Here is a 20771-nt window from a genome sequence, read left to right as displayed (position 1 = left end):
ACGACGTGAAAAAGGGAACCGTTCGGGTCACAATAATCGACTACACTTTGCTATTAAGAATCCATAAAAAAGGCAATATTCAAGGAAGAGGGCACACATGCCATCATCATCATTCTGCATTACCCTTCTGTAGCGTCGGTAGAGCGCACACAGTTGACTGATGACTGTTTTATGCTTATTTGTTTTGATTAATTGTGCACCAAACGAGCTATACAAGCGCACATTGGGGACTGTGCAACGTCTCAATTCGTTGCTGCTTGAAGTCTCGTTGTAAGGAAGCGAGCAAGGAAAATAAAACCCCGGTAGCCACCAACAAGCTTTAAAGGGCGAAGCGAAAACCGTCGTCGACGGCCGGTCGTGGTGTGGTTGTCACTGAAGTTCGTGATGTTTCCCCGTGGCCTAGGAGGAATATGTCCCACAATAATCATAATTTTATTAAGTCGAAAGCGAAGAAAAAGGAAACGTATGAATGGTGTGGTCGTCTAGATCGACGAGAAAGTACAGCGCAGTGACATATGCAAGAATGAAGCAATTATGTTTTGCCAGCGAAACGGAGCGAGGCGCGAGGGCAGGCAAACGATGGGCGAGGAAACAAGGCGCAAAAGTCATAAAACTTGTAAAACATGTATGTGGGCTGTTTGGGAAGGAAGTTTTCTCACGAGCCTAAGCGGTCCCGGTGGGAAGCGTCGGATAAGTTCCCACACGGTACGGATGCAAGAGATGTTCCCCCAAAAATAGCCGACATGGTTGAAGTTTAACGTCTCTTTGTAAGTTCACTTTGCTTTACCGTTGATAAGGTGTGTTTCACTGATACATTACACTCCATAAGGGCAATTAATTTAGCTCTTAATAACAGAAGCTTTCTGCCTAATTGCATAAGTCTTTTCGTTGAATCTCTAATATTGAAAATGTTAAGAAACTGTCAACCAACTGTCACTTACCTTCGCACGTAAACTGTCCGTAGTGTTTGCCGGAACTCTTATCACCACAGACGACACACTCGATGTTTTGATTTTTCAGGTCCTGCCCGTTCTGCGAGTTCATACTCTGCGAACCGGGCGTTGTGCTTTGCTGCAGCGACAGGAACTCTTTCTTCTCGATCACATTCCCTTGCGTCACGCTTCCGCCGGCACCGGCCACCGACGGATGCTGACCAACGCTACCGATCGACGAACCGCCGGACGAGGACGATAGAAAGTCCTTCTTGTCCTGCGTCACACCACCAGCACTAGACGAGGAGGAGGACGTTTGCATGCCGGGCACTACCGAACCGGTCTGCCCCTGTGGACCGCCCTGTCCACCGAGCGTGGTAATATCATCGCCAGCGGCCGTAGCCGTGCTGGAGGCGACGGGCAGGTGGGTACCGGTGAGACTGCTCGGATCGCGCCAGGGGCCGTGCGGTGGCGGTGGAACCAGGGCCATCCCCCGGGGGAAACCCAGCTCGAGCGCACCGATTTCCGAGCCCTGGCCGCGGGGATTGTAGAAACCCGTCGCCGTGGAGGGCGACGGGCAGAGTACGCCACCACCGTACATACTGAGGGTGTTGTGTGCCAGAATATTGCTTCCGGTTTTGGCCCCACAGTCGGGGCCGACGCTATCGAGGAAAATTTTTCCCGCTTTTCCTACACCGGTGCCAAAAAGAAATTGGACCTGGGGAAGGTGTGTTTGATGGGTCTTGTGGGGAAGTATGCGAGGGTGAAGATTTGTTTATCGAAACCGGTAGCACACAAACATTGGCAATGCACCACAAACCCCAACACACATCGATAGATGCTTCTCTACGACACCACTACCACTTCTGGCAGAGTTACACAATCACTTGGAATTTTGATACTGGCAATGGAACGGAAGCAGCAGCACTACACATCAAACTCCTGTCATTTGTGATTGAGCATATCGAGGATCGACGATCGATGTTTTTTCACTTAACAATTGTCAAACAGGAGCATACAGATCTCGCCAGGTGGATAAATAATGCATAATTATCTTCTCATCACCAAGCACTATCATGCACAATTTTTCTCTCTCTCTCTCTCTCTCCCTCTTCTCTTTCTTTACTTTGCTCTCTTTCCAACTAAATCAAAGTAGCACAAAAACACACCGAAATCACACACTAAGCACTGATTTTTGCACTCCAGATGACAGTGATTTAAGTGACGTTTTGCGAACGATTTGACAGCAGAACACAAAAATAATGCACGTAACACGCACGTAACGCAACGGAGTTAGCAAAGAACAAAACCGAGCCGCGAATCTTCTTTACATGTAAACACGCGCGAATTGTTATCCTTTTTTTTTCGAAGAACACTACTTGCTATATGCACGAGCTCCAAAAAAGAAGCCCTTAAGAAAGCCTTAATTGTGTTTTTTTTTGTTGTGAGTGACGAAAAGCGCAACCCGTTAATTGAATCCACTTTTCCAACAACAACACGCGGCCCGTGGCGTACAGATGTTGGGTTAGTAGTTAGCAGAGCGGATCGTACAATTTCTTCTCTTACGAGCCCGATAGATACGGACGTGTGTAACGCAAACGTGTAACGTAACGCAAACGCAACAGCACACGGGAACGACGCACGCCTGACCAGAAGGACTTCCCGAGTCGAACTTGATGCTTGGCTCGACCCGACCCGACCGCGATGATCAACCAGACGACCCCACCACACATTGTGTCTACTGGTGCACACACACACACGCACACATAGCTACACGCACCCGCTGCCTGTCTCGTTTACCCGACGGTCTCTCGCTCTGTTCGCTGGTGTCGACCGCTGCAGCCAACCGGATCGAACAGAGCTCTAGCTGTGCCGGTCGCTGTGGTGTCGCAAGGGGAGGAAGCATCGAGCGCGCGGTGGTGGTGAGTTCAGCAAGTTCGCAACCCCCTAAAACCGAGGGTAGCGTTCACCAACCCCGGAGGGTGAAAGAGCGTTTGCTCGGTCTCTGTGTGAGCGAGCGAGCACACAAGTACCGACGGAACGACGGAACCACGCCCGTAATAGTGCGGCATCGTGGTGGTGAGTTGCCCGTTTCCTCGTGAGTGCGAGCGAGATGAGTGACGTGTGGTGGATGTGGTGTGCGCCTACTCTCGCAAACAGTGCACAAGGGGTGTGTTGGCTGCACATTCCGACGGGGAAAAGCGTTCGAAAGTGGTGTGGAGTGGGGATGTGATTGAGGGTTGCTTGAGTATGAGAGAAAGAACGAGAGAGAGAGAGCGAGACAGAGAGTGCAAAGAAGGGCACAAATCGAATTAGATGTGAAAGCCACCCTGTTTTTCCTTCGCCAGGTTTGCATGGCTGTGTGGGGGATGACTGGGGCGAGATCTGTTTTCCTCGGTGGAGTGTCATGCTCTATGAGCTTTTCTGAGCTCGTTTTTCCACCCTTGCAGGGATTTGGGCGTGTGTGTGTGTGGTGTACGTGTCCTGGCAAAGGCCGATGTTCTCTGGTCCTGGAGGTCCTCGAGGTCCAGCTTGGGGTTTGTGAACTTCTTCCCCATCACCCGATTCCTTTGCTTGCTGTCCATCATGGCGTTGTTAGCTAGAGATGGACGCTTCTCCCCTGTTTATCCTACCTTCCCCTCACCCGTTAGCCTGGAGCCGTTCAGGAGCCATTTTTTCTCCCTTTTGTTGCACTCTCAACGACCGGACACGGAAATGGAAATCCTCCCTCCGTCGTGGGGAGTATGAGGACACTCTAGAACCCCTTTGTAGCATGTGTGATTTATTCACCCCCCTGTCGGAATCGGTGCGGGGGGTAGGGGGAGGCTTTGGATTTAATTTTGCCGATCCCCGGTTTTGTGAAGGCAGGTGATGGAATTTTTGTTTTTCCCTTTTAGACGAGGGGGGAGGGGGGGAGGGTTTTTTTTCCTCCCAAACACTAGCGGCCAGTCAGCGTGGCCTTGCTTCGATTATCCGGTCAACGATGTGCGCCCATGTTGACACGTCGCATCGAACAAAGCATTTCTCTCGTCAGCGTGGCCATCAGCACCGTATTTTGGGGGATTTTTATACGAATCGTTCAGTTTTTGTTTTTTCCCTTAACCAACCCTTGATGGTGATGATGCACCATTTAAACTTGTTTCCACAAATACACACAACGAGACGAGTTGACTGGGGGTGGAAGGGGGGGGGGGGGGGGAAGACACATTTCCGCCGAGGAAAAATAGGGCCGGGCCGGGCCATTCTTTTTTTTCTCAGCGAATTTTGTTTGCAATTTCCTAACGTTTCCGTTTCGCAAACCCAGGAAGAGATTATCCGTTGACCGGGCAACCGAGTGTTTTATGGCAGAGAAACTAAGGATGGCGAATTCGGAATGCTGTGCTTCTTTTTCTCTCTACTGGACGCAACAAAAATTTGGCGCCATTTGTGTTTGTGTGCAAGGTTCAGTTTTTTTGCCTGTCCGGAAGGAATGTTTTTTTTTTTTAATTTATTTTCTGTTCTGCTGATGCTTGTTGGCATCAGGCTTAGGATATAGGTCTTTGGGGTTTACCAGAGGCCATTTTATCCTTTCTGTTTCTGTCTGTCCGTCGAAGGCGAAGCGAACCTCTCAACTCTTGACCGATATTAGTGGAATCGATCGTGCGCGCCTGACAGATAGTGACTGAACTGGTTTATAGTTTGTGGTTGGTGGGTTCAAAATCAGCTCACCACTAAAAATAAACTTCTTCGTTCACCCATTTTCAAAACGCTTGATAATTTAAAATATGAAAAAAAGCCAATCCAAGCGAAATTATCGAATGGCCGCCGCTTCTATCCCGCTGACACATTCACGCCTTGGGGTCGTGTCATTCGACTGTGGACCTCGGGAACACAACAATTACCAGCCACAGCTATCAGCTTCACCCTCCCGTGTTGAGGTGCGATAAGGGGGGCACGGTCCACTTTTGTGATGAAATGGCGCGAAAGAGAGGAAGCCTTCAGGAAAACGGTGACCGACTGAAAAAGCACTCAAACACCACTGATAACGCTCGACGGAAAACAATCAATTCATAAAGTCATAAACAATGAAGATTCTTTTCCCCCTCTATCGAATCATGTGCTTCGAAGAAGAATTCGGGAAGACCCGTGGGTAGAAATTGTCTAGGAATTCTGGAACGTTTGCCCAAGAGAGAGGCTTGAAAATTGAAAATTCTAGCAAACGAAACACAACAAAATGGGAAGCACGGAGTGCCCCTGTGTCCGGGACAGGGATCGTCGGCTGACCTCGTGTGACATCCGACAAAACTGCTCCACCTCGAGCGGAGGGGGCGGTCACCCTCGATGGGCCACCGTAAAGTGGCCCGTGAAAGTGTAAACGATATTTAACCAGGCCGGAAAGCCTACGACTGCTGCTTCTAATCTCGCTCGCGAACGCCGAGACGGTGGGACGGATTTTGCAAGCTAAAATGTCTAACGTTACTCCTGACATATTAAATTTACTGCAAAATGGCACTGTTTTTTCACCCTTTTTTTTGTTCTGTTTAGTGGACTAATACTTGTGGACAAATGTGTGTCTTAGACAGGCTAGTCTCTCCTAGGTGACTACTCAAGAATGTCAGGCTCTCTATCTATCTCTCTGGCGAGTTTTTTTTTAAATTGAAATGACCTAGAAAATCGTCACAGAATGGTGTTGCGGTCCCCGGTTGCTCAGTACAACAATGTTCGTGCCGTGCCGCAATGATGATGATGAGTCGCCGATGATTGTGATAGTGATGTCTGGCGGATTGCGATGACGAAGACGTTTGCGCTGCTGACGCTGGGTGGTGATCAGATGGGGCTAAGATGATAAACATGATGACATACCAGCCACTCCACCATTCCTTCAGAGCTCCTGTAGGTCTTTCGTGCAAGTGCAAGTACTCTCGAGAACGTTATAAGCTTGTATAGCCTTTCATTTTCATCTGATACTATTTGACGACTTCGGCAAACTTTTTTTCGTTTATTTATAGAGGCTTTGAGACTTAGCGACTACATTCGCCTCTCTACTGTATAAATAAGTGGTATAATCCAATACAAAACTATTGCCATTATGGCATATGGTAATGGATAAGTTAAAACTATGGCTTAAATTTCTTTATTTAAATGTCTGATGCGTAAAAATCTAATGAGGCGGTTCTGATGAAGTTTGTCAGGTGATAGGATTGTCGTTGTAATCGGTGTCTAGTTGGCAGGTGGCACGGTGTCTCGTGTATCCATGTGGCGGACGGTGATGCCAACGCCACAGAAGCTGCAGAGTGGATGACTAGATTTTTCTAGGCGGTATGAGTGTGTAATGCGGGAAAGGACTCGTTGCATGTGACTGGATTCGGTATCTTCCCATGAAGCGCTGTTGTGCTTGATGGGACGAAGTTTGTTGCTTAGGTCTAGGTTTTGCCTTGTGGTGTTCCAGTGTTGGTGTAGCGAATGGCATCACAGCGTGAAAGGGTGTTGTATGTTCGTCAGGACGGAGCCGACCATCGTTGGCTAGTTGGTCGGCTTTCTCGTTTCCGTTGATTCCAGAATGACCCTGAATCCAACAGAAAACGACTGTCGGGGATGCAGGTATGGAGTCTAGGAGCAAGATGGGAAGTTTTTGGAGGTGCCTTGTTACAGGGCAGCCAGAACACTGGCACTGTCGCTGAAGATGACGTTCGGTCGGTTAGTCTGTAATGATGATTGCAGTTGGGCCGAGTCCTTTCTCAAGGATCCGAGCTGCAGCTGCGACTAGTCGGTTGCGGATGATGTGTTCCATAGGACCGCTTTCGCAGAGGAGGGAGTTAATCGGGCTGGTGACGGATGCACCAGTGGCATAGCGGATGGCTGTGCGCTAAACGGGTGCTACTCTCTTCTCGAAGGTTACTCCCTCGCGTGAACGACTTCGGCAACGATTCTTGAAACATTCTCTTTTGAAAGTTTTGAATTCCGTTAGAGTTTCATTCCTCAACAAAACAAATGGCTTCTTCTCTCGTCGTTCACGTTCTTGATCAAATCAAAATGGCTATTAAATCAATAGAATGCAAATAGCGATGTCTCGTCACTAGCCGACGGGGAGGGAGGGCCACATACACAAGCTCACCAGCAAAAACGGTGACATCAATCAACGAGTTGACGTCGTTATCATTTCCGACATTTGTCGTCCATTGGGCCCGCCGGTCCGTCCGACATATGCACACCACACCGTGCCGGGAAGGGAAAAACAATTGACAGCAAGCTGTTGGAGGGTCTTGATTGGGGGAGCTGGAACGTGCTGGGGAACGTTGTGAGTTACCCAGACACTGTGATTTTTTGTTTGCTACTTGGCGCCATCCATTGTTGCTTTGCTGCTCTCATCTCGTGAGAAATATAGTAGCGTTTGTCTGCGCATACACGCATAAACCCAGTGCGCAAGACGAATTGGTCGGGAATAAATCATTCGATTGGAAAACACCACACTAGTGCAACTGCCCAGTGTCGTCGTCGTCGTTTGCGCAATTCGTTTAATTAACACCTCGTTGAAGGTCGGCTGACTAATGAGCCGAGTTTCGTGTGCGCACGGTAAGCGAAGTGCGAAAGGACACCTCATCTCATCAACATCACACTGGCCGTCGCTAGAAAATGGTTTTGGACAGGTCTTTGCTACGAAAGCTTATTAAAGCTCACAGAGTAAAATAGATCAAACAACTCTGCTGCAACCTTTGGAGCGAATGTGGATTAATCAATGTCTTGTTTGCAGAGCTAAACCTCGCTCACATCAACTCGCATCACATCAGGTGGTGTGTAGAAAAAAAAAAAAAACAAATGAAGTGATTTGCAGCCGATTGAACAATATTGTAGCAAAGACAGTCGACTCAGTGTGCGTGAAGAAGGCGTTCGAGGTGCTAATTTATGCCAAACAATGAATGACAATTACGGCTTGAAATTAAAGTTGGTCATGGTCTTGGGCTGAGTAGAGTAAGCCATTAGAAAGAGAAGGTGCTATATCTATTCGGATGGTCAGATTCGATAGCAGTTTGCAATAGTGATTTACATACATTCCTAACATCAATTTAATCTAAATTCAACCGTCACTCGAGCAGCTCGAAAAACATAAAGTTGGTTATACATCCTTCGCCTCTGATGTATGTCGATAAAAGAGAATCTCCTCTTCAGTCCTTATTTATCCTGTTTGTTTCGTTCTTCCAGGAATCTTCCTTACAATAAGGAAAGCGCAATATTCCTAAGTCAACTTGGGGCCTGGTGTCAATAGAACTCTATAATAGCCAAGTGTTGGGAAAAGTCGAACCTCAATGGAAAATCGAATATCAGAATCCGAATCGAATCAGGTAGAATATCAATCGAATCTTTCTAGGAATCTAGGGAATCTTTTTCGGGATTGAATCTTCGAATCTTCCGAGTCCTGAATTTGCTAACACTACAACAATCCTACTTCTACATAAATTTTTGGAATTCTGCGACTCAGGCTCTTATCCACAACCTCAGTTGATTGTTTCGTTTATTTATTTATTTATTTTTTTTTTTTTATTCATCAGGGACGGCCAGGCATTGCTATTGTTTCGTTTATCAATTGTACACAAAACTTGATGTAGAATTTATTATTTGGTGTAGAATTATACTTCATATAGTTTGTATTTTAATGAATAATACTGCTTCTTGCTAAATTTGTTCCTTAAGGCCGGGGCTGCTGTAACGCTCCGTAACGCTTCTCGGACTGTTTCGCTTTGTTTCGCTGTTCTTGCGCGATTGGCCGAGACAATCAGACCTTTCAATAAAATTATTTCACCATAAAGTACAGTAATTTATTAAATAATATCCAAATAAAATAAATAGAAAAAAAATTTTTTGCACCACAACCATACAAAGGCGTTATTTACTGCCAAAATTTGATGCTTCGTTTCGGTCTGCTTCGGTCGTGTGTGGCCCCGGCCTAATAGTTGACGATGCTAAAGAGAGAATTCAAGTTTATTTCTTAAATTATCCGTGATTTTGTGATCATTTCCAATAAGCATTAACACTGCCAATAGATGAATAATATTGATCAGAAAATTTACATAAAGCCTGATTTATATACTAACCTTTTGCTGAATGTCTTTCTGACCTTTCGCCCTAGCATTGCATATCGTAAATCGTGTGTCTCATTCATCGTTGCTGTAGCAATCGAATGGAGCTTTGTAGTGTGAATCATAAACCAGAAACATCAATAAAAAACATTCTCAATTCACCGATGAAATGATCTGACAACCGTCCAGGGAAAATAGAGAAAGCAGACGGAAAAATGGGTGTACTACACATTCGGTGAAAGGGCTCCCAGGACTAATCGCAAAGCGTGGCGTGTGAAAAATGCCACCCTTTGTTGTGTGTGGCTTGTGTAGAAATGCAAGGGGAAAATCTTTCACCAAGGCAAAAGAAGTCGAAACTCAACACACGGTTGGCTCGAAATCGAAATGGAAAACCGAACTATATACAGCTTACACACACACACACACCCACTCACAGAAACAAAACTAACCTTCCCCGTCTCGTGAACGATCTCTCAACCCCAAAATGGGTGGCAATGTCTGACCTTTTGACATGCGCGCGTGAATTTTATCCATCTTTCTCGCTTCGTCTAATCGCGCTACCGAGCGACATGGCCGGCGTTCGTTGGTCGTTCTTTTCTCACTTAATTTTGAAACCAATCCTCCTTCTCCTCATCCCCCACCCCGCCTCCGGATGGGTGGTACACGGGTGTATTTCTTGTCGTAGTAGACGCTCCGCTCTACTGCCGTTGATCCACACCAATCTCAACCTGTGTGTGTGTGTGCGCGTGTGGTAGTGGTTGCTGGTTTGGGTTGGGTAACCGTTTAGTACACCCCCAGGATCAACCCGGTAACGCAACGTTTGCTACTCGGTCGTTCGGTCGCCCAAGACGCGAATGACATTTATGCTCGTACTCAACGTTTTTTTTTCTCTCACAAACATCTCCTCCCTCTCTCTCTCTTTTGTAGTGCTCAACTTGGTAAAGAACAGGTGCAGCTGTGTCTGTGTGTGTGTATTTGTGTGTGGGCATTTTATAGGTGCGTATTTCTTCTTACCAAAGCAAGCAAAGGGGTGAGAAAAGTTAACAGTCTTGTGGGGTGGATATTTTTTTCTCTACTTTCATCAATTCCGATACCATGCCAAATACATACACACGCGTTTCTTGTGTGTCAGTGTTTTTTTTCTTTCTTCTTCAAACTAAGATGGCGCTGATCTAAGAGACGAAAGAAACAAACTCTTGTGTACATACTTTCTTATATACACAAATGGCTCCCACACATACACACACACACACACACAGAAGGTTGCAAGGAGTGAACAAGGAAAGAAATCATCCCCTCAACCTGGGAGGAGGGAGGGAGGGTACGTTGGAAAGGAGCGAAGGGAAGGTGAATCGCGAAGGTGGAGTTCAATCGGAGCAGCAGAAAAGACCGAGTCCTCACGAACTCTGGGGCGGCCTGGTCGAGTCATACCTGGGTGGATCCTCCTTTGGCCTCCCGAGGGCGAATGGGGTGACATCATCGAGTTTGGCAGCAACATGGGGGGTGGGTGGGTGGTGTTCGAATGATGGTAGTAAATAGGAGTCAGAAGCAAACCCAGGCGTTCGTTTTTTCTCTCTTGTATTGCGAGATGTGCTTGTGACTCGTGAACATTGGGGAGAAACACTTTTTCAAGATCTTTTCTTTGTTGTAAAGTAGAATAGAAGTAGATTACAGCAAATCGATCGATTTGCTTAAAGTGCTTTTGGAGTAGTTGATGCTTGTGCTTTCACAAGCAAGTACGTACGTTGTATGAAATGTTTTACAATGTTTTAACAACTATTTCAGTATTTTATTTATTACATACTTGCTGTCTAAATTTAATCTTTGTTAATGTTTTTTTACACTTTTTTATACCTAGTTGTACAATTATTTAGAATGTGATATTCTTACGTACTTTTATTCTTTGGAAATACTTAATCAAGAGTCGTAATGCCGCGCTTTATTCATACTTTGTCCTCATGCTATGGTAAACAGTTACACGGCTAATCTTTTAAGAATAATTTTTTCGGGTTTTATGTGTATTTTCACCAATTTATTATATTTGTCTGCTCTTTTGATGTCTTTTTCATTGATTGTTATCATTATTTCTATGTTTTTACCTCTATTTACATGTGTTTTACGTCTGCATGGTCTTAAAAGCATTAAATACTAATTTTATTTGTGTTTGAAAATACATTTCTTGCATTTTCATGAATGTTTTCTTACTATATTATCAATAAACAAAAACCTTTGTAAAAAAGAACATAAACTTTCAACGTTTCCATATCGATTCCTTGAAACACGACGAAAAACCATGGCAGAAACAAACTCGCCAACGGAATCGATTACACACGATTTGACCGCAACGATCTTCCGGGAAATGTTCCCGGATATGTGCACTTTTTACCCTTCAGCATCTTTTGCAGGACTTTTTTCCCTCTTCCTCACTCCATCTTTCCACCTCCCCGCATCAAAAAGTGCCCCCACCAATCGTGTGGGCGTTGGCATTCGATTACAGTTTCGAAGTACACGCTCGATTACTGTAGCACTCTTTACACAGCACACCAACAAACTTACGCAAAAGAAGCAAAGAAACGTATCCCTTTTCGAAGAAGTATCGATTGGGAAGACTCATCCGGCGTAGCGCAGAAAGAACTGGTTGTGAAGTAATGGTTGTGTCATTTTGTCCTTCGTTGCTTTGTGTCCTTTGGAATTCGGATCGACTCCACACGCCCGAGAGGGACTGAAGTTGGGGGACACAGCTCACAGCTTAAAAGCTTAATGGTGTCCTGTCGGGTGCTCTTGTATGTGAGTCCGACAGGCTCTTAGCTTTAATGCGGGGGAACTTGCACGTGATATGGGTTAGAGATAGAGAGCAAGACAAAGAGAGAAACAGAGAGAGAGAGAGAGAGAGCGCGCACTTAAGCCTTGCAGGTTCCGTGGCCTGGCTTGGCCTGGCTTGGCCTGTCACTTTTTCTTCGCCATGTTCGGTTGTTTTTTGCGTAGGATTTCCTTGGCACAGCACAGGGAAGTTCAGATGGGTTCGGTTCGGTTCGGGTCGGGTCGGCCAAGGTACTTTTTTTGAGCTGGGTTGGGCAAAGTGATACGAACCGAACGACCGGCCGGAACGCGACCCAGTTAACCGAAGGGAAACTTTCACATAAATTCCAGGAATGGTGTGCAGAAAATGGTGGAGCATCCTTCGGGGCGTGTGCGAATAAAAGGAAGCTTTCCCGAGCTTGCCCAGCTTGGGGGTAATTTGTGTCCCATTCTAGCACAAGCTTGCTTCGCAAGGAAAGAAAACCAAAGCAGCCAGGCCAAGATAAATGATAAACAAGAAAAGCAACACACTCCTCGACTCATTTTCCCATGCCTGCTTGGTTCGTGGTGTGTGAGTGGTGTGAGCCTTCCCGTGATCTATTCCCATTGGTGGAAATTAGTATCGCTGGCAAGAGCAGTGCTAGAGTTCGGCTTTGGGGTCCTCGTGTCGCCCCCGGGCCAACCTGACGATGTAACGAACTTCGTACAGACACACACACACACAAATTTACGCGCGCGCAAGAAGGAGACGGCTGGTTGAGGGTAGGGATGGCTGTTAGGAGGTAAGGAAAATCCATTCTCGATGATGTAGAGCTACTCCAACCTTGGGGCTAACGTCATCATCCATCAATCCGCCCGAGGACCACAGAGTGCGCGGAGGTCGGTGTTGAAAGCTTTTCCCTCCCAACTCCCACGTAGCGCAAGGGCTTTTCTCAGCTTACAACGCTATAACATCATGTACACTCCTCGATGGGCTCTCTTCATCGCTATTTCTCGCGCTGATTTTCTTTCCTGATAGCGAAGAGAGCGAACGATAGTGTGCGTGCGTGTATGTGTGTTTTGAGAAGGAAAGAGACACATAATCTTCGATGTATCTGTGTGTGTGTGTGTGGGGGGGAAAGCAAGATGGGTTCGGTGGTAATTTCCGAGGAAAAAGTGGCCACACATCCTGGTGTGTTCACCACAAAGAGCGGTCTGGGGGAGCCCTGGGTAGAAATGATTTATGAAAGTGCAAATGATAGCATGGTGTGGGAGTTGTAAACTCGTTTCATTTCCTTTCCAACCAAAGGGGGGAATCATTCCTTATTTCTTCAGGGTCTCTTTCGACTATCGTGTCGACGTTGTGCCGATCCTCGATCCCAACCGACCTCTGCGGGTGCAAAAAGGGCAAAAGTAGCGGGTGCAGGTGGCAGTCACTCTGGCCAAAGGACACAAAAGTTATGATTTCTCTCGAACGCCATGCAAAAGGTAGTGCAGCTAATGTGTGGTGACCATTGCAAAAACTATTTCAACTTTAAAACGGTTTATTAATTATTGTGATGAAGAAAGCATGCACAATCATCACGATAAGAGTAAAGCGAAAAGACTTCCATGTTGTGACCCACTAACCGAGTGGCAGATTCGCTTCCAACGGTCCATCGTATTAGCTGACAACCAAGGCCTTTTCTCCCCTTTCATGTTCATATCAAGCCACCCAATTAGATCACTATCTGTGTCGTCTTTTGTAGGTGCAGTCGAGAATTTGTTCCGTTTCGTCACGGCAACGGCGGCTGAGCTTGCTGAGAACTGTGACAATTAACCAGCGCGCCACACGAGTTTTTTCCCCCAGTTTTGCTTGCTTTCCAGCACATATGATGCATGTGGAACTAACCTGTGCAAATGTGATCGTCTGCAGCTGTGTGTTGCGTGAGAAAACGGAACTTCAGAACGAGTGGAGCAGTGGAGCAAATGAGGTAGAATGAGGAACAGCCCTTTTTACCATGATGAATCACATTTTGAATGACAAAACTCTCACGCCAGAATTGTCATATCCACCGATTCTGGAGAAATGGGTGCGAGCTCTGTTTCTATTTGTCTTTGTGAAGCTTCTAGCAGTGGAGTCTTATTGCGATGCAAGATGGAGTTAGGAGTTGACAGAAACAATTATCAATTGTATGCTAAATAGGTGATGTGGTGTCATGTTTAATCGCGAATAAATCTTCTTCAGCTATTGTTTACGAGGGAAAAAACTATAAAAATGTTAAATATTAGCTCAGGAAATGTTTTTGAAGATCGTGAGAACGTTTTACGATGCTGTAATAGTTTTTTTGGATCAATGTTCTAGAACAAATCTCAGTGAATTTCAGTCAGAATTTAGCACATCGCTGTAGAAGCGTTACGAAGCGTTACTAGTAGCTGTCATTTGCTGTCTCATCTCAGTTGTTTATTCCAACGATTTATTGTAATGCCAAACTACCAATTCCTAGTTCAATCCCAAACATATTAAAAATTAAGTAAAACTTTGTCGTTCTTTAACCAGTTTTCTTCGGCAAAAATCAAACGTCTTCAGCGCAACATTCTCCAGCGTAACTGAGCGAATTCAATCGCGGCATCGTAGCTTTTTGCCCATATCTTCAAAGACGACCATCAGTAGCAACGATCGTTTGCAATGTCCGCACCTAATGCAGTAATGCAAACAAACGCACCAAACGAGCAGAGCCTCCTCCTTCCCTCCATGGTTCCAATCTCCGTTTCCCCCAAAGAAGCTAATGGTCCGTACGTGGAAAGTAGTAGCTTCTGTTTTCTGCAAACCAAAACCCCGTGAGAGGCAAAGTGTCACCGCGGTGTGCGGCATCTTTACGGGCAAACGGAGTGGAACATAAATCGTACCGAGTTATGTGCGGGTTATGACCGGTGTTGTCAGTGTCGCCGAGCGAAGCAACGGCGCTGGGAAGAAAAAAGAAACCAGACCCGGGAGGGTGGATGTAAAAGAAGTGCACCACGTCTTGGTAATGTTAATGGGGTTTAATTTACGGTTCGAATGGACCTACGGGTGCAGGTAGTTTCATCTGTTACGCGTTACGCAACGGGAATGTACGCCAGGTGGAAAACTAACTGCCCATCTGTCGATGTTGTGACGGTGTGACGGTTCTGGCAAATTAGGACAGGCAAGATCATAGTAGCTGCTGGGGAATGGGGGACGATGTGTTATGATGCCACACAGGATGATGTTTGTGCGTAACATTTATTTTTAAAATGGATTTCGTGGTAATATATGGGGTTTTTTCATCTTAGTATGAGAAAAATCCTAAGATGTATCAAAATATGTCTTATTTTTAGAGTATAAGTATAAAATCTTGCATACTAAAGATAAAAACTCTGGTTAAGATGCACCTTGTTCGTGCAGCTACCTCGAAAGCTCTTTCGCTGCTTAATCGCTGTAGGGAAGCGTAATTGGCAGCCCATATTCTTCTGGTACTATTAAATGGCTTTAAAGCAGCAAAGACGTGTCCAACAGCAAATTATACTAAACGTCCTTTTTATTCACTAGTCGTTAAGCAACGAAAAAACACAATATAGTTAATAACCTTTGATTTGGTTTTTGAAACGAACCTTGATTAAGATCTGTTATTTTTCGTCGAGATCCGAGCCACGGAATGAGAAATAAGGCACGAATTACTGCCTAAAACATTCAATTCTCTACTAATAAGCTGTAAGGAGAAGCAAAGCAGGATTTGATTAGTGATTATTACGGCTGCTAAGTTTAGTTTGAAGTCCTCCTAAAAATTACTAAATAAAACAATCCTATGAATAATATTGCAAAATGGCTTGAAAATGACTTTACTCAGTTGATTTTTACTAACCCATAAATAAGAAACATTTCTTTTAATGCAAAAGAAAGTGAATTTCATGTCAAAAAATCTTTTTTTTTCCGTTGGTTATGCTTCGCTAAAGAAAGCGGAACTGCACAGCGCTTAGCCGAAACGCGTGTTCACGTGCCCGCACTCTGAACATCTTCAATCCCACACCCGAACGTGAAGTACCAATTGTCCAAAAGTGGAAACAAATCACTCATCAAACCGAACTCGACCAAATCAAAAAAGGAAAGAAAACACACCAAAGCACCCGTTACGTTCTCATCGGGCGTCGTTCATTTCAACGTACATTTCAAACCGGCTAAAGTGGCCTCTTGCCGATCAAAGTGCTCGAAACCACAGATCGAAGATTTTGGATGGTGCAAATTCTTGTTACGCTCCCTCTCCCCCTGACTGGTGTCTAAATGGTACGATCGATTGGCACACGGTTCGGTGCGGTGATTCATGCCTATATTGTGAGCCTAGTTTCGCAGCGAAAACGGTACCTATCGGAGGGTGGCTAAAAATAATGGCCACAGATAGAAGATTTGTCTGTGTGTGGAGCGCACTTGTTTCGAGTGTGGCAAGAATGCCAAAAATGTGGCATTTCGCGTTGCGTCCCGTCGGTCGTAGCACAGACAGGTTGGATCCGCGACGGTTTCCTCCGGTGGACGACTCCAACAAACACAACACCATGAAGGGTCATATTTATAGCGGATCCACACACAGAAACAGAGGCCTTAGGCGCTAGGTCTTTTAAGGTCTTGTGAGCCATTGCGATGTACCGTACGGAATGCTGAGCTTCTCGGTGCTTGGTGGAACCGCTTCTTTTTTTTTTTTTTGCTATCGCCGACATGTTGTACAGCGATTGATTTAAAGCCTTGAACGGGTGTAGTGGATCGGATAAAATGGGAATGCTCTTGAGAGAAGCAGGGCTAAATTTAGCAGCAATCGACAAGGTTTTAATTACTTTTTATTTGTTGATTCCCTCGTCGGCGAACATGTGTTTTGTCCTTGTTTTATGAAAACTCACCACGGTACCGTTTATATTTATACTACTCCATCACCACGGTATACGCTGGTTGCTCAATGACAAATCAACGCACGTACTTCACGTTACATTGCTCTCCGAAACGAAGCTGCGCCAGCAGTTGAATCGGGAATCGATTGGGAAACCTTTGCAGAGCACAGGTTGATGAGATCAGGGCTGATGATATATCCGACCCAAACTACGGCTTGGTTCGAACCAGGAGGCGGAGATCTGAATGCTAAACCTCACCTTATCATGCCAAAGGACACGATTACGTCCTGGTCCCCTTTCTCTCATTCATGATCCCATGGGGATATCGCGAATAGACGCAATTTCGGAAACGTCCGCCGTTATGACGACGATGATGATGATGATGATGATGAGCCCAGTACGCCACACAATGGGAAATCGACTCCAATATCATCCCATGGGACGATTGATTTGACGAGCGGAAAAATAGTTGTAAAGATTCATCCGTATACGCCCTTTTGAGGCGAGTGTTTTGATTTCGAACGTCGAGGGACAATTTTCTGTGAAGGGCGAGAGACGAGGGCGAGACTCGTTATCGATTTTAATAATTTTCGAGTCGGATTGAAACATCTAGTGCAAAAATCTGGTCCCAAAAATACACAGACTGTAGATAAACTTCAATACCGGATTGGTTCAATTGAGTGGAGAAGACACTAGACAACGACGCCCATATTACAAAATCCGTTGGCAAACAAGCTCTTTCCTGTGAATCCGCAACGGTTCGGTTGTTGCTACCGAATGACATCGTCGTACAACGGTCCGAGTTTTCGGTAGTACCAAAGGGCCTGCGTCTAGTTGTCGCTATCGATAGCTAATTACCGTACCACAATTTTATCTACCGACTCGGTTTGGCCGGCGGATACGGTTTCCATGGCGCAGCAAAGGTCACACGAGCCGGTGATGTTCCGCTTAATTACCAAAAGTGATGGTGGATATCTCTGTGTGGTCTACGAAATTCCTGCCAAAGTTTGGTCCGCGTCGTGCTAGAGTCGACCAGAAAACCAGTGAATCGGTTGGGGTTTTGCTGTTTTGGTCGTTCGGGCTTTGCTTTGCTGATATTGCCCCAAGTCCAGTGAATAGTTGGAGCTTGCGGGACATTGGGAAATGGGATTAGGATGTAGTTGTAATTAGCAACTTCAGTTTGACCACTCATCCCATCCCTCAAGGGGGAAAAAGGATTAGACTCATTGTTTGGGATGTTATCCAATTATTGTGGCGTTCTTAATTGAATTGTAAGATAATTTGTGGCGTGTTGGGCTGAGCGCTGTTTCGCAGCTCTTTGGCAGAAGGCTTGATTTGAACGAATGGTAGACATGTAGAAAGCTTGACTGGGAATTCCAGACACTCCGCCATAGTAAAGAATGATGCAAAGACGACACTCTATCGCCCACATCTCATCTGCACGACCGTCTAGTGATTTTCCAAGTGGCGTTCCCTGCCATCGAGTAAGATGTTAATCGGGAATAATTTCTATATTTACATGCCGTGTCAATGAAACAACAATAACTCACTTAAAACTAATCTTGCTTGGGTAGACTTCAACTTTGCCAATTCGCAGCCCCGCTGGCGCTTTCGACAACTCTTGACAATCTCATTTCGCGAACTAATCACTATCAAGATAAAAAAAAACCCGAACAGGGGGAAACCGAAGGAAAGTTTCTCATACATTGTTAGACATTCATTGTGGTTCAAATTAATGAGCGTTTTATATGCTGATGATGTGTTGCTTCCTGGGCTAATTATGCGTTACGGAACCGGGAAGCGACGGATCCATTGGATTCTGTACTTGGCATTGGATTGTTTTTTGGGGTAGACAGGTGATAGTTTTCAGGGAAACAGATACGCTAGCTGGAGCTTGCTTTTTTGAGAGATTGATATTGTATTACACAGCACGACGCAACGAGAAATTGCTTCCGCTTGTGTATGGTTGATGGTGATTTTTTGAGGAAACCAGTCCAAACAATCACTATTTAATACGAAATCAACTTATAACTTAACAATTTAGAAGCATAAAATGTACTGCTTTATAGTCTTATTTTTGTCATTAAAAAAGGCTTAAATTTTAAACCGACACTTTCAACTTAACTCACGCTCGCCGAGGTCTAAAAACCACTTCGGGCAACAGCTCGCTAAAAACAGCCGCAACTTAATTTACGCTCGCTCGCATACGTACGTTCCCGCCGGAGTTGCGCTTGGCTTAGAATATTAACCTTTTTCCTTTGACTACATTAACCCTAATTTAAATTTAAGTAGCGCGACTTCTGGCTGGTCGGTTCAACCGAACGAGAGTCTCCCGGCGGGTCTCCCATCGGTTCGGTACATATGGCAGTGGAGTTAGAGTTTGGTAGGGAACCTCCCGGTTCACAACAAAGACAAAACGCTGCCGCTGTTGGCATGTATGTTGGCGTACGGGTCAAGGTGTGCACTGGAGGGCGAAAAAAAAAAACACAATTGGAGAAGTTGAAATGTGCATTGGCTCGTTCGGGGAAGGAGGCTTCATTTGGTGCACTAAACAGGCAATGATCCGTATGACTCTTTGCACTCAATTTAAATAGTTATGTTGCTGTAATGGGAAACGTAATGGACTGAAGTTAATTAGTTTTTCTTTGTCTATTTGATTGATTTATACTTTTTAACTGACCTGTTCGTACGTTACAAGAACTCAAAGTGCCTTTAATCGAAAAGATTCTTTTATTTTATTAATAATATCCAAAGCATTAAAAACTGGAACAAACAGCAATAAAAAACGGAAAAAATTGAACCCCCTTTCAAGCGTATTAACTTTCAAAAAAGAGTTGAGAAGATCGGAAGCAACAAAAAAGACACGATCAACCCCCCTCAGGACACATCGGAATGGGGAAGAACTGTTAACATCGTAACATTGTTTGCACCTGCCGGTCGTAAAAAGAACTCTCGAATCGGTTTATCGGATTTCACCTCACACACACACACACACACACATCCATCCTACTTCCTTCCTTCCCAAGACGTACGTAAATAAAAGGCGCAAAATCAGTTTACCAAAAGAAAAGTCAGTCAAATGGGTTGGAAATGTATCTATGCTGCCTGATGAAAAATGACTTGCCTGATGGTTGAAGACCCATCCCTGGATGACATACAAGTCGATGTGGGTTGCGAGGAGAGACTTAGCAAGTCGGCGTAATAACTCTTCCACCTCCGGGGGTGTGTGTAACAAGCAGCAAAGGGAGGAAGTGTTCCCGAATATGAAATTATGATGTTTACAAGCACGATTAGGAGGAGTGGGAACGTTATTTATAGGGACGAGACTACAGAAGTAGGTAAAATTGTCTCTCGCGAGATTCTAAGCGGGGTTTTCCAAACTCCCGTGACGTGTGACGATCGTGTCGCAATAAACGTCTATTTATACAACGATCAGATCGTCAATGGAGGGTAGTTGAGGTCTCGGATGTCAGGCGATGCTGATCACACCTGTAAATGTCCACTCGTAAACCCTTCATCTCCCGGCATTGGAAACCAAAAAATAGCTTCCATAGTTACATGTGTTTCGTTTCGCAAAGTGTTGCTCGTCAAAGTGTGAAACTCAGTCAGTCCTCCCGAGTTCTCGAGTTAATCAGTCGTCGCAAACCAATGTCGCCTCTTGAGTAAATCAGCTTTTTTTTTTTGGAGGAATCCTTCCATCGCTCAAGTGTGTTGGTAACGGTTGAATTATGCTCAAAAGGGCGCATCCTTTTTTGCTGTGTGGAGCACTACGAGAACGGTTCCAGCTGAGCTCCTTTTTCGTTAAAACACTCCCTATAATCCTGCTTGCAAAAAAAAAGGGAACAGCAACCCTGTTCCCTGCACCCTTTACGCTGGATTACATGAACAAATCAGTTTCCGAAACAGCGTTGTTGTAGTAGCAGAGTAGTGCTCTCTACAACTCCCAAACAAGTCGCACAATAAAATGTGATAAAATATCCGCTTAATCTTGGTACGCGCGAAACAGACCGCGAGTCTGGGTGAGGGTGGTTTTTTCCACTCAAAAAAAAAAAACCTTCCATCTGGAAGAAGATGCCTCAAAGCGGGAGAGAGTTACAATGAGTTGTGTCATAGTTTCGGAAATAAGTTTCTG

The 20771-nt window shown here is 45.2% G+C and overlaps 3 protein-coding genes across 4 annotated transcripts in view; 2 read left to right on the top strand and 1 right to left on the bottom strand.

Annotated features, from left to right (window-relative positions):
* LOC126557274 (nuclear receptor subfamily 2 group F member 1-B) overlaps positions 1–1653 on the bottom strand; it is a 69678-nt gene extending 68025 nt beyond the window's left edge. The window contains exon 1 of one of the 2 annotated variants that reach the window (XM_050212985.1): positions 942–1653. In XM_050212985.1, coding sequence (XP_050068942.1) covers positions 942–1533 — 592 coding nt within the window. In that variant the 5' untranslated portion in view covers positions 1534–1653. The remainder of the gene's footprint in view (positions 1–941) is intronic. The other variant, XM_050212987.1, reaches the window with a different exon arrangement.
* The window catches only part of LOC126559214 (UPF0687 protein C20orf27 homolog), a 462937-nt gene that overhangs the window by 255245 nt on the left and 186921 nt on the right, over positions 1–20771 (top strand). The window lies entirely within an intron of this gene.
* LOC126558950 (dihydropteridine reductase) overlaps positions 1–20771 on the top strand; it is a 374118-nt gene that overhangs the window by 247218 nt on the left and 106129 nt on the right. The window lies entirely within an intron of this gene.

The sequence above is a fragment of the Anopheles maculipalpis genome, chromosome 2RL (genome assembly GCF_943734695.1).
Source record: "Anopheles maculipalpis chromosome 2RL, idAnoMacuDA_375_x, whole genome shotgun sequence".
NCBI classification, from domain to species: domain Eukaryota; kingdom Metazoa; phylum Arthropoda; class Insecta; order Diptera; family Culicidae; genus Anopheles; species Anopheles maculipalpis.
This window is presented reverse-complemented; position numbering and strand designations above follow the sequence as displayed.